Source organism: Scyliorhinus canicula, chromosome 13 (assembly GCF_902713615.1).
Source record: "Scyliorhinus canicula chromosome 13, sScyCan1.1, whole genome shotgun sequence".
NCBI classification, from domain to species: Eukaryota; Metazoa; Chordata; class Chondrichthyes; order Carcharhiniformes; family Scyliorhinidae; genus Scyliorhinus; species Scyliorhinus canicula.
Genome location: NC_052158.1, coordinates 107,184,143 through 107,205,011, shown reverse-complemented (window position 1 = coordinate 107,205,011; position 20,869 = coordinate 107,184,143). Strand labels below are relative to the sequence as shown.

Below are 20,869 nucleotides of genomic sequence, written 5' to 3'. Positions count from 1 at the left end.
TACTTCCTTATTTTCTGCAATAGCCTACCGTGGGGAACCTTATCAAACGCCTTACTGAAATCCATATACACCACATCAACAGCTTTACCCTGATCCACCTGTTTGGTCACCTTCTCAAAAAACTCAATAAGGTTTGTGAGACATGACCTACCCTTCACAAAACCGTGTTGAGTATCGCTAATCAACTTGTTCTTTTCAAGATGATTATAAACCCTATCTCTTATAACCTTTTCCAACATTTTACCCACAACCGAAGTAAGGCTCACAGGTCTATAATTACCAGGGTTGTCTCTACTCCCCTTCTTGAACAAGGGGACAACATTTGCTATCCTCCAGTCTTCCGGCACTATTCCTGTCGACAAAGACGACATAAATATCAAGGACAAAGGCTCTGCAATCTCCTCCCTGGCTTCCCAGAGAATCCTAGGATAAATCCCATCTGGCCCAGGGGACTTATCTATTTTGACATTTTCTAAAATTGCTAACACCTCCTCCTTTTGAACCTCAATTCCATCTAGCCTGGTCGACTGAACCTGAGTGTTCTCCTCGACAACATTGTCTTTCTCCAGTGTAAACACTGACGAAAAATATCCATTTAATGCTTCCCCTATCTCCTCTGATTCCACACACAACTTTCCACTACTATCCTTGATTGGCCCTAATCTTACTCGAGTCATTCTTTTGTTCCTGATATACCTATAGAAAGCCTTAGGGTTTTCCTTGATCCTATCCGCCAACGACTTTTCGTGTCCTCTCCTTGCTCTTCTTAACTCTCCCTTTAGGTCCTTCCTGGCTAACTTGTAACTCTCAAGTGCCCTAACTGAGCCTTCATGTCTCATCCTAACATAAGCCTTCTTCTTCCTCTTGACAAGTGCTTCAACTTCCTTAGTAAACCACGGCTCCCTTGCTCGACAACTTCCTCCCTGCCTGACAGGTACATACTTATCAAGGACACGCAGTAGCTGTTCCTTGAAAAAGCTCCACATTTCGATTGTACCCATCCCCTGCAGTTTCCTTCCCCATCCTAGACATCCTAAATCTTGCCGAATAGCATCATAATTGCCTTTCCCCCAGCTATAATTCTTGCCTTGCGGTATATACCTATCCCTGCCCATTGCTAAAGTAAACATAACCGAGTTGTGATCACTATCACCAAAGTGCTCACCTACATCTAAATCTAACACCTGGCCGGGTTCATTACCCAGTACCAAATCCAATGTGGCCTCGCCCCTTGTTGGTCTGTCTACATACTGTGTCAGAAAACCCTCCTGCACACACTGCACAAAAACTGACCCATCTATAGTACTCGAACTATAGTATTTCCAGTCAATATTTGGAAAGTTAAAGTCCCCCATAACAACTACCCTGTTACTCTCGCTCCTGTCAAGAATCATCTTTGCAATCCTTTCCTCGACATCTCTGGGACTATTCGGAGGTCTATAGACAACTCCCAACAGGGTGACCTCTCCTCTACTGTTCCTAACCTCGGCCCATACTGCCTCAGTAGACGAGTCCTCAAGCGTCCTTTCTACCGCCGTAATACTTTCCTTGATTAACAATGCCACACCCCCCCCCTCTTTTACCATCTTCTCTGTTCTTACAGAAACATCTAAATCCTGGAACCTGCAACAACCATTCCTGTCCCTGCTCTACCCATGTCTCCGAAATCGCCACAACATCGAGATCCCAGGTACCAACCCATGCTGCAAGCTCACCCACCTTATTCCGGATGCTCCTGGCGTTGAAGTAGACACACTTCAAACCAGCGTCCTGCTTGCCGGTGCCCTCTTTAGAACTTTTAACCCTATCCCTGACCTCACTACTCTCAACATCCTGTACACTGGGACTACAATTTAGGTTCCCATCCCCCTGCTGAATTAGTTTAAACCCCCCCGAAGAGCACTAGCAAATCTTCCCCCCAGGATATTGGTACCGCTCTGGTTCAGGTGAAGACCATCCTGTTTGTAGAGGTCCCACCTACCCCAGAATGAGCCCCAATTATCCAGGAAACCAAAACCCTCCCTCCTGCACCATCCCTGTAGCCACGTGTTCAACACCTCTCTCTCCTTATTTCTCACTTCGCTAGCACGTGGCACGGGTAACAACCCAGAGATAACAACTCAGAGATGTTTAGCATCCAACTAAACCATCAAAAACATGCAGTAAAGGTCTTGATTGAAACAATTTACTGAGTCAGTGGTGAGAGTTTCACAGACTGTGCTAAGATGCATAACCGTCACATAAACTTACAGAGAAGGGGAGATTTGGTTCTGGATTTTAACTACAGGTGTGTTTGGAGAAGTGGATGAAAATCCTCCCATTCTTTGAGAAAAAAAGGCACTTTAACTCTTGAAGCTCTATTTCAATGACGTTAATTGACATGTGGCAGAAAATTGTATGGTTCACAGACTGCCCGTTGACAGAAGGTGGTATCAGATTCTGAGGCTTTCTCATAATAATAATCGCTTTTTCTTCATCAGGAAGAGGAGAATGTTCAGAGCAGGCGAAACCCAAGCCTATCTTGTAGGATAGATTGCATTCCTGTTCTTCCTGGTCCCAGCTTACCTTTATTAGCCAAGACACCAAGAGTCTGCTCCCACCCCCCCCCAAACTAATTTTGAATAGGTGGCTACATTGCCCAACCAAAGCTGAGAGTACATTTTAAAATATGCAGCATGGAATCTAATGTCATCATCAGGCCTCAACTGTCTTGGCGATGTACTGTCAGAAGGATGGGAAGGTTTTAGAGTGAATGCAAATGCAGAAAGGATTTACGAGAATTGTTCCAGAGATGGAGGGACATCAATTACATGGGTAGATTGGAGAAGTTTGGGTTGTTCTCCTGAGAGAAAAGAATATGAAGAGGAAATGTCATAGTTGTGTTCAAAATCATGAGGGGTCTGAACAGAGTAGATAGAGAGGAATTGTTCTTATTAGTGGAAGGGTCAAGGATCAAAGGACGCCAATTTAGGGTGAATGTTAAAAGAACCAACAACATGAGGAAACATTTTTTTTGAACAAGTAGCAAGGATCTGGAATACAGTGTCTAAGAATGTGGTGGTGGAAGGTATAATCTGGACAATCAAGAGGAATTGGATAAGCACATGTCGAGGAAACAAAAATAAGGTGTCATGGGGAATGGGCTGAGGAGTGAGATTAGCCGAGATGGAGGGGTAACATGGACATGACACGCCAAATGGCTTCCTTCTGTACTGCAATTTACCTATGTCCAGGATCGCACAACCTCTCCCACCTGGTGGGATTGTGCGACAATTTAAATGACCAAATGACCCACTGTAGTTGCCGGGGGGTGGGGGCACGAGGCGGAAAGACACCCTGTGACGGAGCTGTAGCATCCTGGCCTATAACTATAATTTTCTGCTTGTTGGAAAGCTTACAATTAATTCCTGTTTTCAACAGTGCAAATGCGTCTCTTTTGAATTTTACTGAAGCATAAAGGAACAGATGCCTCATACCAATATCGGATAACTCATAGGCTATCAATTATTGGAAATGTTTCTCTCACCTTATAAAATTGACAATTTTATTAAGCAGTGGACACTTCTCATAGCCATTCAATCTGAAGCATCAATCTTTGAGGGAAGGTGGTGGTACAGTGGTAATGTCGCTGGCCTATAAGCTAATGTTCTGAGAACACTGATCCAAATCCCACCAGCTAGAGGAATTTAAATTAATTTATTAATAAATGTGGAATTGATGGCTAATCTTAGTAATGGCCCCATCATCAATTGTTGGAAAAGCCCAGGTGGTTCACTGACGTCTTTTAGGGAATGAAATCTGTCATATCTGCAATGTCCCAGCGAGCTTCTCAGTTTCACCAATCGATTAGAGAGGACTGCCGTTGTTCAAGAAGTTGGCTCACCCTACCTTCTCCAGTGCAATTAGGGATGGTCAACAAATGTTGTCTTTGCCAGAAATGCACACATCTCAGGAAAAAATATTAATATAATCTGAGAAAATGGAGTAATATTTCATGTGAGGAGCAAGGTATCATAAAGTGCATCTTGGGTGCAGTGCAATTGTAAAATAATCCTTTCCTTGCCAGAGTATAACGCAAATTACTTCCTGTGATTATGGCCTCTTTATAACCTCCGTCACAGTACCTGTCATCTCTTCTCCTTTCTAGATAAAGCAAGTGCAAATTAAACTTGAGAACTTCAGGTGTTGTGGCCATGATCACTGTTCAAGATCATGGCCACAACTTCACCTTCTTGCCTGTCCCCCATAAACCTCAACTCCACTGTAGATCAAAAGATCATAAGGTCTAATTGGGCCTTGATATGTTCAATGACCCAGCCTCCATTTTGCAATCTCTCTGAGGTAGAGATTTTCAACAGTGAATGACTGAGGAAAGGAATTCCTCCTCATATCTATCGGAAATGGGAGACACCTTATGCTGACATTATGCCCCTTAGTTCTAGATTCCCCCATGTTGGAAAACATTCTCTCAGCATCTACCCTCTCAAGCCTCCTCAGAATCTTATACAATTTAGGAAGATCACCTCTCAGTCTTCTAGTGCATATAGGCCCAATCTGCTCAACCTTTCCTCATAAAATAACCCCTTTGTCTCAGGAATCAAGCAAGTGAACCTTCTCTGAACTGTTTCCAACACAAGTATTCTAGGTGTGATCTCACCAATACCCTGTACATTTGTAACAAGACTTCCAGACTTTTGTACTCCATTTTCTTTGTAATAAGGACTATTTTACCTTCCTAATTATGTGCCAGATCTCAATGGTAACATTTTGTGATTCATTTACAAGGACACCCACATCTCCCTCTGCGTTGCAGCATTCTAGATCATAGATCACAGAATTTACAGTGCAGAAAGAGGCCATTCAGCCCATCGAGTATGCACCGGCCCTTGGAAAGAGCACCCCACTCATTCTGTAGCCTCACTCAATTTAAAATAATAATCTGCTTCTCTATTCTTCCTATCAAGGTGAGTAAATTTATATTTCCCCATGTTTTACTCCATCTGACACATTTTTGCCCAATCACCAAAGTTACCTACATCTCTTGGTGCCTCTTCACAACTTTGTTTCCTGCCCATCTTTGCGTTATCAGCAAATGGGGCTATCGTATGCTTCTTGATCCCTTCATCAAAGTCATTAATATATATCATAAATAATTGTTTTGCCATTTTCTACATGGTCTGCTATTACTTCCATAAAATGGATTCCAGTATTTTTCCAATGACATATTTTAGGCTGATTGATGTATTATTTCCCGCTTTCTGTCTCCCTGCTTTCTTCAATAGGGGTGTTACATTTGCAGTTTTCCAATCTGCTGGGGCTTTGCAGAATCTCGGGAATTTTGGAAGATTACAGCCAATGCATCCAGATTCTTTGTAGCCACGTTGTCTAAGACTCTAGGACACAGGCCATCAGGTTCAGGGCTGTCGTCAGTCCCATTCGCTCTTCGAATACTTTTTCCTCAGGTGATATGAGTGTTTTAAGTTTCTCACCCCAATTTGCCACTTGTTTTCTATTATTCTTGGGATGTATTTGGTGTCTTCTAACATGGAGACAGATCTAAAATATGTGTTCAAACTCTGCTATTTCCTTGATTCCTATTAATAATTCCACAGTCCCACCCTTTAAAGGACCATTCTTTACTTTAGCCACTGACTTCCTTGCATGGTCGATGAAAAGATCCTTGCCTTTCGACTTGGCAATCAACAGCCTTCTGGGCACAACACAGTTCAACAACTTCAGATCATAATCTCTGCCTCCATCTTATTCTATGGTTTTTGTTTTGCTTTGCTGGACCAGTCTTCATTGCGTTTATTTCTTTATCCCTCATGATACACTCAGATGGCTTTCATGAAGCAATTCACACCCTTTTTGGACACAATCTTTGTTTCTTTATTATGTCCATTACCACTCTTTTTTGCTGTTGAACATGAAATTTGTTATTTAGTCTCCCCTGGCCTCCACCCCCATCCACTGACATAAAACCCCTACACCTTCATCTTTCTTCAATTCCGATGAAAGGTAATAAATCTGAAACACTGGGCGCGATCTAACGGCTACATCGCTCCAGGTGCAAATCCGACCAAGCCAGTTAGATCATGGGAGAGTCTCAAATTGGGATAAGTGCCGAGCACCAATCGGCTTCCGATTGAACTGGCCCACTTACGTTCGCGAGATCCAGATCCCGCCGCAGCATGGCGAGAAACCAATAATCACCAATTAAGGCCAATATCCATCCAATTAACGGGAAGGACCCCCAATCTAACGGCCTTCTATTATCTAACTGGTTCACCAGCGAGCGGTCACGCGGACGCCGATTAGTACCGGTCCACACAAACTCAGACTAGGCATCAGTGCACGGGTGGGGGCTTCGGGGAGTCGGATTTCCCAGGCCTTTGGAGATCCCTGGGTGGAATGGGCAGGGTGGCACACAGACACCTTGGCACTGCCAGGTTGACACCTTGGCACTGCCACTGCCAAGGTGTCCGGGTGGCACGGCCAGGCTGGCAGGAGCACTGCTGGGTTGCCACTGTCAAGGGTCAGGGCCTGCGGGGGGACCATGCCGAGGAAAGGAAAGTTAGGGGGGCTATGAAGGGTGGCGGGTGTCTAATTCTTCCCTGATTATTATTTTTTAAGTCACTCCTTGCTGGTTTCTAACATGGTCTCAAATATCTGCTAACCACTAATTTTTGCACTCTAAACCTTCTCTTTCAATTTGATAACATCCTTAACTTCCTGAGTTAGCGACGGATGCTTCATCCTTCTCGTAGTATCTTTCTTCCTCAATGGAATATATCTCCGGTAAAGGTTGACACAGTGCAGAAGAGGCACTGCCACTGCCTAGTCCTTTCTCACTAACTTTCTAAATTACTCTTCCCCATTCCCTTGTTATTTTGTTCAAAGCCCTCTCAATAGCTTTAGTTACATAATTCACCAGGATACTGTTCCCAGCATAGTTCAATTGATGCCCCTCCTAATGGAACAGCTTCCTTTTTCCCCTGGCACTTGCACCCAATGAATTGAAACCCATTTCTCCCACATTAATAATTTCTCCAACATCAATCTTTGAACCATATATTCAACTCTCTGATCTTATTCACTCTATGGCAATTTGCTTATGGCTCAGGTAGCAATCCAGAGATTATTACCTTTGTGGTTCTGCATTATAATTGAGCCCCTTATTGCTCATACTATAGCAGAACCTCTTTATTTGTCCAACCCATGTTGTTGGTACCCATGTGGACCAAGATGATGGGATCCTTACTCCACCAATCTTGGTTCCTCTTCAGCACCAAGTCGATGTCTTTAACCCAGCCACTGAAGAGAGAATGCAACCTTTGGGAGTAAGACTCTTGGCTTTAGAAAACAGTCATTATCTCACAAACTATACTGTGTCCTACTATTATGACATTGTTTTTACTCCCTCCACTTGAATGGCCCCCTGTATCTTGATACAGTAGTCAGTTTTCTCATCCACCCTGTCCACAGAAGCTTTAAAAATATCAAGGGCTGAGATTCCTTCCTTGCTATCTTCTGGATCCCCATACCTGCTTCACTTGTAGTCACATCCTTCTGTCCCTGAACATGGAGCATATCTGAAATACTTAATGCAAGAGGTCTGATTACCCCCTGGAAGAAAAAGGTAGCTTCCCCCGTCTCCGATGTATAACGGTGCTGAAGCTTGGACTTCAACTCATCAACTTTTATTGCCAATGTACTTGCTGTGGATCATGCTGGTGACCATCAGTTCCACATTCTATAGCTGTGTTCCATCACATTCCGTGCCATCTCTATTGTATTTTCTTTAACTAATTAGGGTTTCAGATTTTGAATATCACTCTATGGTTATTTGTGGTTATATTAAGTAGTAGGGGAAATCATTTTTGCAATATCTTTTTTAAATTTAGAGTACCCAATTTTTTTTTTCCAATTAAGTGGCATTTTAGAGTGGCCAATTCACCTACACTGCACATCTTTTTGGGTTGTGGGGGTGATACGCATACAGACATGGGGAAAATGTGCAATGCTAACCACTCCATTTTTTTGTAATATCTGATGATTCTATCTGATTATTTTAACCATACAGAGTAGAGCTTGGATAATGAAAAATAGTAATGAGAGGCCTAAGCTGTTCACACAACATTGAAACATTGTGCAGCCTTTCCAATAAATCTTATTGTCATACTGCAGCCAATAAAGCTTCCAGCTTTACATGTCTTGTAAACCACTTAGGTATTTGGCTGCAAATAAGCTATTACATTACCTAAGGGAATACTAATAAATGTGTTCATGTAAAATTCTCCTTTATCCAAGATAAAGTGCGACTGTATTGTGAGCAGTAACACGCTAAGTAAATTATGCCATATGTGATTAAAGAAGCAGATCACATTCCTAAATGGTTTACTTTTGAGATCTGGTTGAATGGAATCACCCAATGATATTATATGTCTGGATCCAGAGTCAACTCCCAATGCTTCGTAACTGCATACTTCTCAGATGTCTGGTGTGATTGCTGATTCTCCATATATTCTTGAGAGATTAGAAAATTATGTTGCACTCTAGGCAAATGAAGTACAGTAGCACATGGGCAGCAGAGTAGCACAGTGGATAGCACAGTTGTTTCACAGCTCCAGGGTCCCAGGATCGATTCTCGGCTTGGGTCACTGTCTGTGCGGAGTCTGCACGTTCTCCCCCTGTCTGCGTGGGTGCTCCGTTTCCTCCCACAGTCCAAAGATGTGCAGGTTAGATGGTTTGGCCATGTTAAATTGCCCTTACTGTTTAAATGGGTTTGCATGGAGGAGGTGGACTTTCTCAACCAAGGGATCTAATTTATGGCTCCGCACATGCTTCCGGAGGAGACGGGCCCAGGAACTGTCAGCTATGTTGGGAGGGAGACCCCGGAGGTGGACTTCCTAGGGAAGGCAAACACACGTTCGTGAGGGGTCTCATTAGTAGCGGTGCACAGGAGCGACCGGATAGAGTGGAGCGTGTCGGGGAGGACCTCCTGCCAGCGGGAGACTGGGTGATTTCCAGACCGTCCCGTTCTCCCTCTCCACCTGCCCGTTTCCCCGGGGGTTGTAGCTGGTCGTCCTGCTCGAGGCGATGCCCTTGCTGAGCAGAAACTGACACAGTTCATCACTCATGAAGGAGGATCCCTGATCGCTGTGGATGTAGGTGGGGAAACCGAACAGGGTGAAGATGCTGCGCAGGGCTTTGATGACCGTGGCAGAAGTCATGTTGGGGCATGGGATGGCGAAAGGGAACCGGGAGTATTCCTCAATTACATTGAGGAAGTACACGTTGTGGTCAGTGGAGGGGAGGGGCCCTTTGAAGTCCACGCTGAGGCGCTTAAGGGGGCGGGAGACCTTCACCAGGTGCATTCTATCTGGCCGGTAGAATTGCTGCTTGCACTGTGCGCAGACTTAGCAGTCTCTGGTTACGGTCCTGACCTCCTCAATGGAGTAGGGCATATTGCGGGCCTTGACAAAATGGAAGAAACGGGTGACCCCGGGTGGCAGAGGTCACAGTGGAGAGCCCGGACTCGGTCCACTTGTGTGCTGGCACATGTACTGCGGGATAGGGCATCAGGGGGCTCATTGAGCTTCCCCGGGCAATACAAGATCTCAGAGTTATAGGTGGAGAGCTCGATCCTCCACCTCAAGATCTTGTCATTCTTGATCTTGCCCCACTGTGTACTGTTAAACATGAAGGCAATCGACCGTTGGTCAGCGAGGGGAGTGAATCTCCTGCCGGCCAGGTAATGCCGCCAATGTCGCACAGCTTCCACAATGGCTTGGACCTCCTTTTCGACAGGAGTTCCAAATTTCGGAGGCATGGAGGGTGCGGGAAAAGAAAGCCACGGGTCTGCTCGCCTGGTTGAGTGTTGCAGCCAGAGCTACATCTGATGCATCGCTCTCCACCTGAAAGGGGAGGGTCTCGGCGACTGCGTGCATCGTGGCCTTGGCGATGTCCGCCTTGATGTGGTTGAAGGCCTGGCGGGCCTCAGCCGTCAGGGGATAAACTGTGGACTTGATGAGTGGGCGGGCCTTGTCCGCATAATTAGGGACCCACTGGGCGTAATACGAGAAAAGCCCCAGGCATCGTTTCAGGGCCTTGGGGCAGTGGGGGAGAGGGAGTTACAGGAGGGGGCGCATGCGGTCAGGGTCGGGCCCTAGGACTCCATTTTCCACTACGTAGCCAGGGATGGTTAAGTGGTTGGTGCAGAACACGCATTTCTCCTTATTGTAGGTGAGGTTAAGGGGTTTGGCGGTATGGAGGAATTTTTGGAGGTTTGCATCGTGGTCCTGCTGTTTGTGGCTGCAGATGGTGACATGTTATGGGAAAGTGGCCTGCAGCCCGTACTGGTCAACCATTTGGTCCATCTCTCGCTGGAAGACCGAGAACCCAATCGTGACACCGAAGGGAACTCTAAGGAAATGATAGAGGCGGCCATCTGCTTCGAATGCAGAATAGTGGCTGTCCTCCGGGCAGATGTGGAGCTGGTGTCGTGAGGCCGCAGACGGTGAGGGGTGGCAGTGGTCCGCCGAATTTCAAAGAGTGGCTTTGGAGGTGGCACTGAAAGTCAAAACCTAGTAACAGGGCAGCGCAGAGATGGGGGAGGACGTAGAGCCTGAAATTGCTGAATTCTACACCCTGAACGGTCGCGACACAGTACCCCCGGAGTTCCACGGAATTGGGGTCCGGAGGCCAGGGAGATTTTCTGGGTGACAGGGAGTACCAGGAGGGAGCAGCGCCTTATCGTAGCAAACTCTCTGTGCTCCCAGAGTCAGAGAGGCAGGTCGTCTCGTGCCTGTTGATCTTTACTGTCATCGTAGCGGTCGCGAGGTTGCGGGGCCGGGACTGATCCAGGCTGATGGAGGCGAGCTGCGGAAGATGTTGGGAGGTCCTGAACTGATCAGCAGTGGCAGAGGTGTCAGCAGGCAGTGAACAGCCCAGCGAGCAGGGTTCCTGAGGCGCAGTCCAAAATGGCGCCGAAGATGGCGGCGCCCACATGGCGTGTGACATCCAAGATGGCGGCGCCCACGGGCCACATGTGGCTTGTGGTGGAGAAGATAGCGGGCCCCTGGAAAACACGTGGGGGGGGGGAGGGGGGTGTAGCAATGCCGGGTCTGGAAACAGCGGCGACCGACCGGGCCTGGCAAACGGAAACAAAGTGGCTCTTCTTCCCGCACCCGTTGCAGGTCGCGCTCCGCGCCGGGCAGAGCCGCCTGGGATGTTTGCTCTGGCTGCAAAAATAACATCTGGACCCTCCGGCATTGGCTGGCTGCCGCACGGTGCAGGCTTGCGTGTACTCGAGTCGGCAGCTGGTGAGGCCCACGAGGGTGCCGCGCAGTCGGAGGTGTAGGCCTCCAGATTACGGGAGGCCACTTCCAGGGAATTGGTAAGCTGCACAGTCTCTGCAAGATCGAGCGTACCCCCTTCCAATAATCACTGGAGAACGTGTGTTGGACTGCTGAAACTGCCTGGCAGTCACAGTTCCTACCGAGAATCTGTCGAGCCCGCAATAAATCGTCCAGAGTTTCCCCCGGGAATTGCCGTCTCGTGGCCAGAAGGTGCCTTGCGTACACTTGATTCACCGACTTAATGTACTGTCCCTTAAGTAGCGTCATCGCTTCATGTACGTGGGCGCATCCTGGATGAGAGGAAAGATTTGATGGCTCACCCGTGAGTAGAGGACTTGAAGCTTCTGTGGGTCCAAGAGTTCTTCAGTGGCAGCTCTGAGGTAGCCTTCAAAGCAGGCTAGCCAATGCTTGAAGGAGGACGTGGCATTGGCTGCGTGAGGGCCCAGCTCCAGGCGATCAGGCTTGATTAGGAAGTTAATCTTTTAAAATCTTGTGCAATAAATTGATGTCCCATCAATTACCACGAGACGAGAATGGTGAACCAATCGAGGGTTTATTGCACAATATGTTGTGCCTCCTGCAGCTGGAACCAGAATAGGAGCAGCGCAGGAGAGCATACACATTTATATGTCGCTTGCTGGGAGGAGCCAGCAGGCAGGGATTTACTGTGGTACCTGTAATACAGGGGCAGTACTGTAATACATGCAATGTGTTACTAGTGGTGTTTACCACAATGTAAAAATGGAAGAACTCACAAGACTTGTATAAAGGTACTTTGTAAATGTGTCTCCAGTACCTCGATGTACATACACTTCCCCAGTTTTCTTCCCCCCACACCTTGTTTTTCTTTACTCATTAGCTACATGATTTTGCTAACTATATAGCTTTGTTATTTTTATCTTGTGTACTATCTTCTCACTTTGTTTTTCTCTTATTTTTAAAATTATTTTTGTGTACACCTGTAAATATACTATATTTGAAAACCCAATGAAAAACATTTAGAAAAAAACTTACAGTAGAAAGAACTTACCAAGTGCAACAGTACCCATCAGGAAGGGTGTTCCAATGCTGGAGAAATCATTGATTATTTCCTGATGGACCTCGGAACCAACAACAAATGTCACAATTACCTGAAAAGGAGAGAACAGGATTGTGTGAATGGACTGATACATGAAACAATGGGCCAGAGCGGTCCAGCCCTGCAAAGACAGACTTGGAATTGGGGGTGTACGGCGGGGGAGACAGTAAAATAGTAAATAGTCATGTCAGGATGGCTACCTGACCCATTTCCACTGCAGGGAAACTTTACCAGGTGCAGACTGGGAAGTGGATCAGTTGCCCTCACCATGAAGGTCGGCAGCAAATTAACATTATCAAGGCCCCAATGAGGGGACTTTGTGGTCTTTCTGGCATTTTTCACAGCAGTGTCCGCCTGCCTTGGTCGCAGTGGGATGTGGGGGGAGGGGTGTGTGAATGGGGGGAGAGGGGGGTGTGGGTGGGGGTGGGTTATCAGAGCCAGCGACTCTTTACATAAAGAGGGGCTGCATTCATAATAGGCTGTAATTAGAGCTGAGAGTAATCCATTTCAGTTGAGCTGCCAGCCTAGATCCCAATTATTTACTGACTGAAGTGACAATGGTGCCACCATGTTGAGGTACCTTTGCGGTTACCAACCTGTCTCAGCAGCGCCCACCTCTCTTGTTGGGGCGGCTCTATTTCCAGAGATGTTGCCTCTTTCTTTGGGCTGGTAGCATTCAGGATGGTGAGCACAGAAGTGGTTATTTAGGAGGGCGTCTCCAGGAATATTGCTCTCCTGGTCCTTGGTCCGAGCAGGAGTAGGCTCCTGACCCCCATTTTATCCCAAAATCAGGTTCTGAAGCCCATGGCAAAATCCAGTCCAATGTCTTGTAGTCCATTAAACTTTTCTCACTGACAAATTGAGTGTTTTTTTTTATCATACTGTCTATATTCTACATTCAAATTCAAAATTTAGAGACAGAAGTATAACGCCTAAAAATTAATGTTGGGATCTCAGTGGGCAAATATTCAACATACAGATATTACATTCTTGTCTGCAATTTTAGTCAAGATGTTGATCCATTTAAAATTAACAAATTAATCGTAGAATCAGGGAATCCCTACAGTGCAGAAAGAGGCCATTCAGTCCATCAAATCTGCACTGATCCTCTGAAAGAGCACCCGATCTATTCTCTGCCCTACCCCTGTAACCCCATAACCCCATCTAACCGTTGGACACTAAGGGACAATTGATCATGTCCAATCCACCTAGCCTTCCCATCTTTGTACTGTGGGAGATAACCGGAGCACCCGGAGGAAACCCATGCAGACACGGGGAGAACGTGCAAACTCCACACAGTCGGTCACCCGAGGTTGGAATTGAACCTGGATCCTTGGTGCTGCGAGGCAGCAGTGCTGCCGAATCGGGGTGTTAAAATAGCCAACAGGCATGAACTTGTTCATTGTTGGCCCACGAAAGCCGTTGTGTAGACCCCCAGAGTTTTCGCTCAAAACTGTTACAGGCACCAGGCCCATTTTCATATTCAAACAGGAAACCCCCTCCTGAAACTGGGCTGCCCTGTAAGTAGTTGTTGCCCAACAGGAAATCCATAAGTGATCCTTTTGTGAAATATCAACATGATCTACTGGGGAAACCATAAGGGTACACAAAAACAGAAAGTGCTCACAAAACACAGTAGGACTGTCAGCATCAATGGAGACAGAAACAGAGTTTACATTTCAAGCCCAATTTGACTGACAGATTTCCAGCATCCACAATATTTTGCTTTTATCTCAGCTCACACAGTCATTGACAAATTGTAGTGATACCCTCAGGGGTCCATTGGGACAGGTCCCTTAACACCCCATTCATGCGTGACTTTGGGGACATAACAAAAACAAATCCTTCAATTTAAAAAAAAAATCCTTTTGCGTTTCCTATTTGTTTCAGGCCCTATTTTACTTGGGTACTGTACCGGTTTGCTCTTAGTAGGACTGCCCCAGCTAGATTTTGGAATTTTGCTGACATGGTCGTGGGGAGATCTCTTTGTCTCTCAGGCAGAACATCCAAAGTAGAGCAGACACACGCTGGACAGGTTTGACTGGCTTTTTTCTGTCTGATACTTCAGGAGAGAAACTTACCACAGTGGGGCAGGTTTTGATTTTGTGTGGTAGTGTGAAACATGAAACTGGTGCGACCGAATCAGCAGCTCATTTTTCTTCTCACTGACTTCTTTGTCTGGATTTCAACCAGAGTTACTGCGGGTTGTCAGGGAAACCCGCACAAAAGTTGTAACCCATAGTGCTTTATGGTGACACAATAGCAATGAAATAAACAACCAGAATGCACAAAATATTGTGAATTATTATTAAGCTGAGATCGAGCAAATGAAATAAGACTAGTTGGCACATCAACACTTTTTCACTTGAGCAGAAGAATATCAAAACTTTTTTTGGAAGCATTTTTATTCAAACTTTTCAACATTTTTACAATTTACAGCTGTAACAAAACCCACCCAACACATTAAACCCCCCACACCCCCTCCCACCCCTCCCTCAGCAGTCAACGGCCACCAACTCTCCAAAATGCAAAATAAACAAACCCCAACTATTGTAGAACCCACTCACCCACTCCCCTTAGAGCAAATTTCATCTTCTCCGGGACTAAAAACTCCAACAGGACCCCCACCACACCGAGGCACAGCGTGGAGAAGCTGACCTCCACGCCAACAAGACCCGCCCGTGAGCGATCAGCGAGGCGAAGGCTAAAACGTCTGCCCCGGACCAGTCCATAACTCCGGGCAGTCCGAGGTCCCGAATATGGCTTCCAGGGGACCAGACTCCATATCCACATGCAGAACCCCCAAAGACCGCCCACCAAAACCTTTCCAGCTTCAAGCAAGATCAAAACATATGTACATGGTTCGCAGGGCCACTCCCACATCACTCGCAGACATCCTCCACCCCCTGAAACAGCCGTCTCATCCATGACTTTGTCAAGTGAGTCCTGTACACTACTTTCAACTGCATCAGCCCCAGCTTCGCATATAAAGATGAGGCATTTAGCCTCCCCAGCACCTCACACCACAATCCCTCATCCAGAGCTGTCCCCAGCTCTTACTCCCTCTTAGCCTTCACCTCCTCCATCAATACCTTATCCTCCTCCAAAGTCCTCCTGTGAATCACAGAGACGGCCCTGCTCTCCAACCCCGCCCCTTGCTGACAGCACTGCTTCCAGCAACAAGGAGGTAGGCGCTATTGGGAAGGTCGGAAAGACCTTCCTTGCAAAGTCCTGCACCAGCATGTACTGAAAACTCTTCCCCGCCAATCCAAACTTCTCGTTTAGCTCCTCCAAGCTCGCAAACCGCACTCCCAGAAACAGATCCTTCATCTCTCTCATCCCCTTCTCTTCCCACCCCCGGAACCTCGCATCCATTCTCCCCGACTCAAACCCATGATTTCCCCTGATCGGCATCCATCCCAACCAAAAATGCTGTTGAACCTGCCTCCAAATCTTCAGCATGGCTACCACCATTGGACTCCCTGAATACTTCCCTGGGGCCATCGGGAGCAGTGCCATTGCCAGAGGCTGCAACCCCGACCCCTACATGAGCCTGCCTCCATCCTTACCCACAAAGCCCCCACCTCCCTATTCCTTCTTTGCATTCGCCGCTCAAGAATAACACACCAAATTAAGAAGGCCTAATCCCCCTGACTGTCGTCCCCTCTGCAGTATCACCTTCCCTATTCTGGCCACTTTCCCTGCTCAGACAAACATAGAAATCAGCGTATCCACCCCCATGAAAAATGCCTTTGGCAAAAAGTTGGCATGGCCCTGAGACAGAAACAAAAATCACGGTAAGATATTCATCTTCACTGCCTGTACCCGGCCCGCCAATGACAGAGGAAGATTATTCCACCTCAATAAATCTGCCTTCATCCTCCCCACCAGTGAAATTGAAATTCTGAAGATCTGCCCAATCCCGGGTCACCTGTATCCCACATACCTGAAGTGACACGCTGCTAGATGGAATGGCAGTCCCCCACCCGCCAGTCCAAATTCAGCTTATACCCAGGGAACATCCCAAATCTTTGAAGCCAGTCAATTATGTCCCCCACCGAAGAGCCCGGCTTCGAATTATATAACAAGTCATCCACATACAAGGACACCCTATGCTAAACCCCTCCCCCAACCCCAGGTCCACAGCACAATGGCCAAGACTCTATAGCAATGCAAACAGAAGGGGGCGACATGGGGCACCCCTGCCTTGTTCCCCGATGCAATGCAAAATATCCTGAATTCATATCATTCGTGCACATGCTCACCATTGGCTCCTTGTACAACAACTGCACCAGTGTCACAAACTTTGGCCCAATCTCAAATTTCCCCAACACTGCAATCAAATAACTCTACTCCACCCCATCAAACGCCTTCTCAGCACCCAATGTCACCACCACAATCAACTCCTCCACATTCTGCAGCCACCTCACATTCAATGACAACTGTCTGCCCTCAACCAACCCCGTCTGATCCTCCCAAATCACCATTGGAAGGTACCCCTCCATCAATCACCCTCGGAAGGCACCCCTCCAGCCTTAATGCTTGGCCTCTACATTCAGCAGAGATATGAGTCTATGTGACCCACAATCCACCAGATCCTATCCCTCTTAGGCAGCAACAAAATGGAGGCCTGCCCCATCATTTTCGGCAACCCCCCCCACCCGCGCCCCAGCCCCGACCACCACGTCTTCGAACATTTCCAACCACAACAACGACCCAGCTTATCCTCGACTTCACCCAGCCCTGGCACTCCCCCCCCCCCCCCCCCCCCCCCCCCCAAGGAACTCCCTCATCTCCCCCTTATCATCTGGTGGCTATGACTTTTTAAAGTTCTTATAAAACTACTCAAACACCTTGTTAATCTGCTCTGGAGCCATCACCAACTGCCCCGCCCTATCCCAAACCTGAACTATCCCCTCGTTGCAGCCTGCCTGTGAAGCTGACCCGCCAATATACCACCTACTTTCTCCCCATACTTATAAACAGCCAACCTTGCCCTTCTCTACTGGCGCACCGCTTGCCCAGTGGACAGCAGGTCGAACCACGCCTGTAACTCCTTCCGCTTTGTCAGAAGCCCCAGACCCGGGTCCCCTGCATACCTCCCATCCATCTCCAAAACACTCTTTTAACAACCATTGCCATTCCTCCCTCTCCTCTCTACCTACCTTTGCCTTAAATTACATCTCCCCTCATCACTGCCTTCAGAGCCTCCCACACCACTGACGGCGAGACCTCCCCCATGCAATTGAACCCCACATACTCCTCAATCACCTTTCCTATCTTGTCACAGAAGCTCTGATCCACCAACTGCCCACATCCATCCTCCACCCAGGCTTCTGGGCCACCCCCTTCCCCAAAACCACATCCATTCAGTTTGGAGCGTGATCCGAGATCATAATTGCCGAATACTCTGCCCTCTTAACTCCGGCCAACAGCGTCTTTTCCACCACGAGAAGTCCACCTGTGACAATCATGTATCTGCCCACCAGATCTGGCACAGCCCTACTATCAAACCCCAAATTAAACCCCCGGCTCAATTAACCCTTCCTCAGCTTCATCTGGTCCTTCGTTCTGAGGTGGGTCTCTTGCAGCATCACCACATCAGATTTTAAACTCTTTAAATGCGTTAAAACCCTCGTTCCCCCAACCCCCTCGCGTTCCACATCACTATTCCGACTGGATGTCTCTCATCCCCCCCCGCCCCTCCTATATGCCATCACCAATACCCCATGCCTCACCCTTCCAGCGGGACCCACCCCATCCTTTTGTTACCATCACCACCCTCCCCCCCTTCCAGATTCCCCCCGCACCAACAAAGTCCAAATCCCAATTCTCACCTCAGTCCCAGTTTTTCAGCCTTAATGAATGCCTCCGTCGCCGTCTCAAAATATAAGTCCTTCAAATTGTGAGTCACTCTAATCTTCACTGGGTAGACCACTCTGAACCTCATGCCATTGCCGTACAGTGCTACCTTCGCCCATCCAAAGGCCGCCCGCGTCTACCCATATGCGTATACGAACGCCGTCCCACTTCACATCCCGCCTCAAAACATTCTCCTTCACATGGTAGCTGTGGAAGCAAACTATGACCACCCTTGATGGGGAATTGTTTTCAGCTTCGGCCGGAGTGACCGATGCACCCTGTCCAGCTCATAGAGGGAGGGCTCTTCCCTCTCCCCCATTAACTCGGCAAACATCTTCGCACATTACTCGGTCAGCCTCGGGCCCTCCACCCCTTGGCAGACCCACAATCCTCAAATTTTGCCTCCTGAACCGGTTCTCCAGGTCCTCCACATTGCCTCTAAGCCCTTTATTGGCCTGAGCCATTCTCCACAGCTCCTCACCTATCAAGGTCAACTGGTCGCTGTGTTGCAACAATGCCTCCTCTACCCACTTCAACTTCTCTCCTTGCTCCCGCAGCTTGACCAACGTCTTCGTCAATGCAACTTTTATCGGTACAAACGCCTCCTCCATCCACTTTTTAAGTGAAGCCGTCAGCTCCATCCGAAGCATCTCTAAATGTTTGGCAAACAGCCTTTCAAACTCTACCGACAACACTTCAGACAGAGTCTCAACCGTGATGGGAACAGTCCCACCCAACGCCCCAGCCCTCGACATCTTTCCTCCTGCTGGACTCAGAGCAATGCTCACCCTTCTTTCTAAAACCTTTCTTCTGGGACGTCGACATTACCCGAACACCTTACATCTTCCCAAACCAGCTCATCCAGGAACCACCACTGAGACCGGGCATAAAAGTCCAAAAATTGAAGATTCTAGCAGGAGCCACCTAATGTATGACCTCCCCCTACATGTCACCACTGCAAGCCCTCAGAAGAATTTCAAATCTTACCGAGTGGAAATGGGCAAAAGGAATTAGCAGGCGAAATCTGACACTTGTTTACTTTTGTCTTTCACACGTAGGAATTGCGCAAAATAATTCATTCAAAAATGAACATTTTAAAAATGTATTCTACACATGTTTAGACCAAAGCAAAATAGTTGCAGGATATTGTACTCACTGTGATGATTAACAGAGTTCCTTTTGCCAGTGTCAAAATGGATGTGAATGGTTGTATAATACCTTGAGCCAGAATAATTGCCAAAGACAAGACCCATGTGAAAAATGGAATGACATAGATGTGCCTAAGATTTAAAAAAAGTGTATATGTAATATTGGTACAATTCATCATAATAATGTTCAACAAAAATCTATGGAGTACATTTTAGAGAAGTTATCTTGGACTGAGATACTTCAAGATTTACCATTACCATTTCGAAGTGAAATAAATGACCTAGATTTAAAAGTGAGTACAAAGTGGTGAGAGTAGCAGAGAGTACTGATTTAGGTGGGGATGATAGGCAGTGGAATTGGAAAGGACGGATGGATATTACAAAATAGGGCTCATTTGAGCCTCAAAAAATGTGTGGGTTTGGTTTGGGTGCGCAGGGGGTTAAAAAGTTAAAAAACCTGAAAGAGAACTGTAACGTACCTCGAGTCTACTCAATTCCAGTTTTACTAGCTGTAGGATGAGGGTCAGGCACCCAGTCTACTTGGGGGAGGTGTACCGGTCATTGTAATGTTTTAAGGCAGCTACGTACCTTCATTTTAACAGTGGTTCTATTTTTAACCAGTTGGCTGGTTTTCCCTTGTGCTGCAGGCTTTCCTGCATGACGGGCATCCAGCCCGTCAGCCAGGTCAGCTGTCAGGGAGGGGGAAACCTACTGAAAAAACGTCAGAAATGCCCTACAGTTAAAAACTGCAAGATATTTTAGAAACCTGTACTTCCCGCTTTCCCATCGCTCCAAGACCGAACGCACCTCTGAGCAAAGAACCAGGCCAACGCACCAGTGAGCAGAACAATTACAGGCAAAATTCAATTCTGACAAGCATAAGGTGCTAAACATAGGCAGGAAGCATAGGCAGCATGCAAACCCTTTGAATAATGATGCAATTGATAAAAGATGTTGCTGATAAACAGCCTTTTATCCAACCAATGCAAAGGGGCAATCAATGCTAACACTATGCTGAAAGACATGAACAAAACAATAGAACAGAAATCGCAGGAGGTAAAGGCCAAGCAGCAAGTTTAATACTGCGCCTGATGCGGGTTGCTAAGGAACAAGAGAGTTTCAAGTGCTGGAGGCATTGCAGAGAAAACCATAAGATTGATTACTAGTGTTTTGGTCTGAGTTCTGCAGAAAGACTGCATAGATTTGGACTTTTCTGTCTGGGAAGAAGGCACTCGAGAGGTGATCTTTAAAGATACAAGATTGGAACAGATGTAGGGAAAGCCCAGAGTATTAGTTTTAATTGTGGGGGCAGAATTAAAGCACACATACTGAAACCAATAAAAGGTAGCTTTAGGACTGATGTCAAGCCTTCTTCTTGGCGTAAAGAGTGTTTAGGAATGGAATAAACTTCCAGCTGGAGT

At 47.0% G+C, this 20,869-nt stretch overlaps 1 protein-coding gene across 4 annotated transcripts in view; it reads right to left on the bottom strand.

Moving 5' to 3' along the window:
* The window catches only part of si:ch211-51h4.2, a 477,954-nt gene that overhangs the window by 227,481 nt on the left and 229,604 nt on the right, over positions 1 to 20,869 (bottom strand). For all 4 annotated transcript variants that reach the window (XM_038815048.1, XM_038815049.1, XM_038815047.1 and 1 more), the window contains 2 exons: positions 19,457 to 19,580; positions 12,391 to 12,490 (listed from right to left, as the gene is read on the bottom strand). In XM_038815048.1, coding sequence (XP_038670976.1) covers positions 12,391 to 12,490; positions 19,457 to 19,580 — 224 coding nt within the window. The remainder of the gene's footprint in view (positions 1 to 12,390; positions 12,491 to 19,456; positions 19,581 to 20,869) is intronic.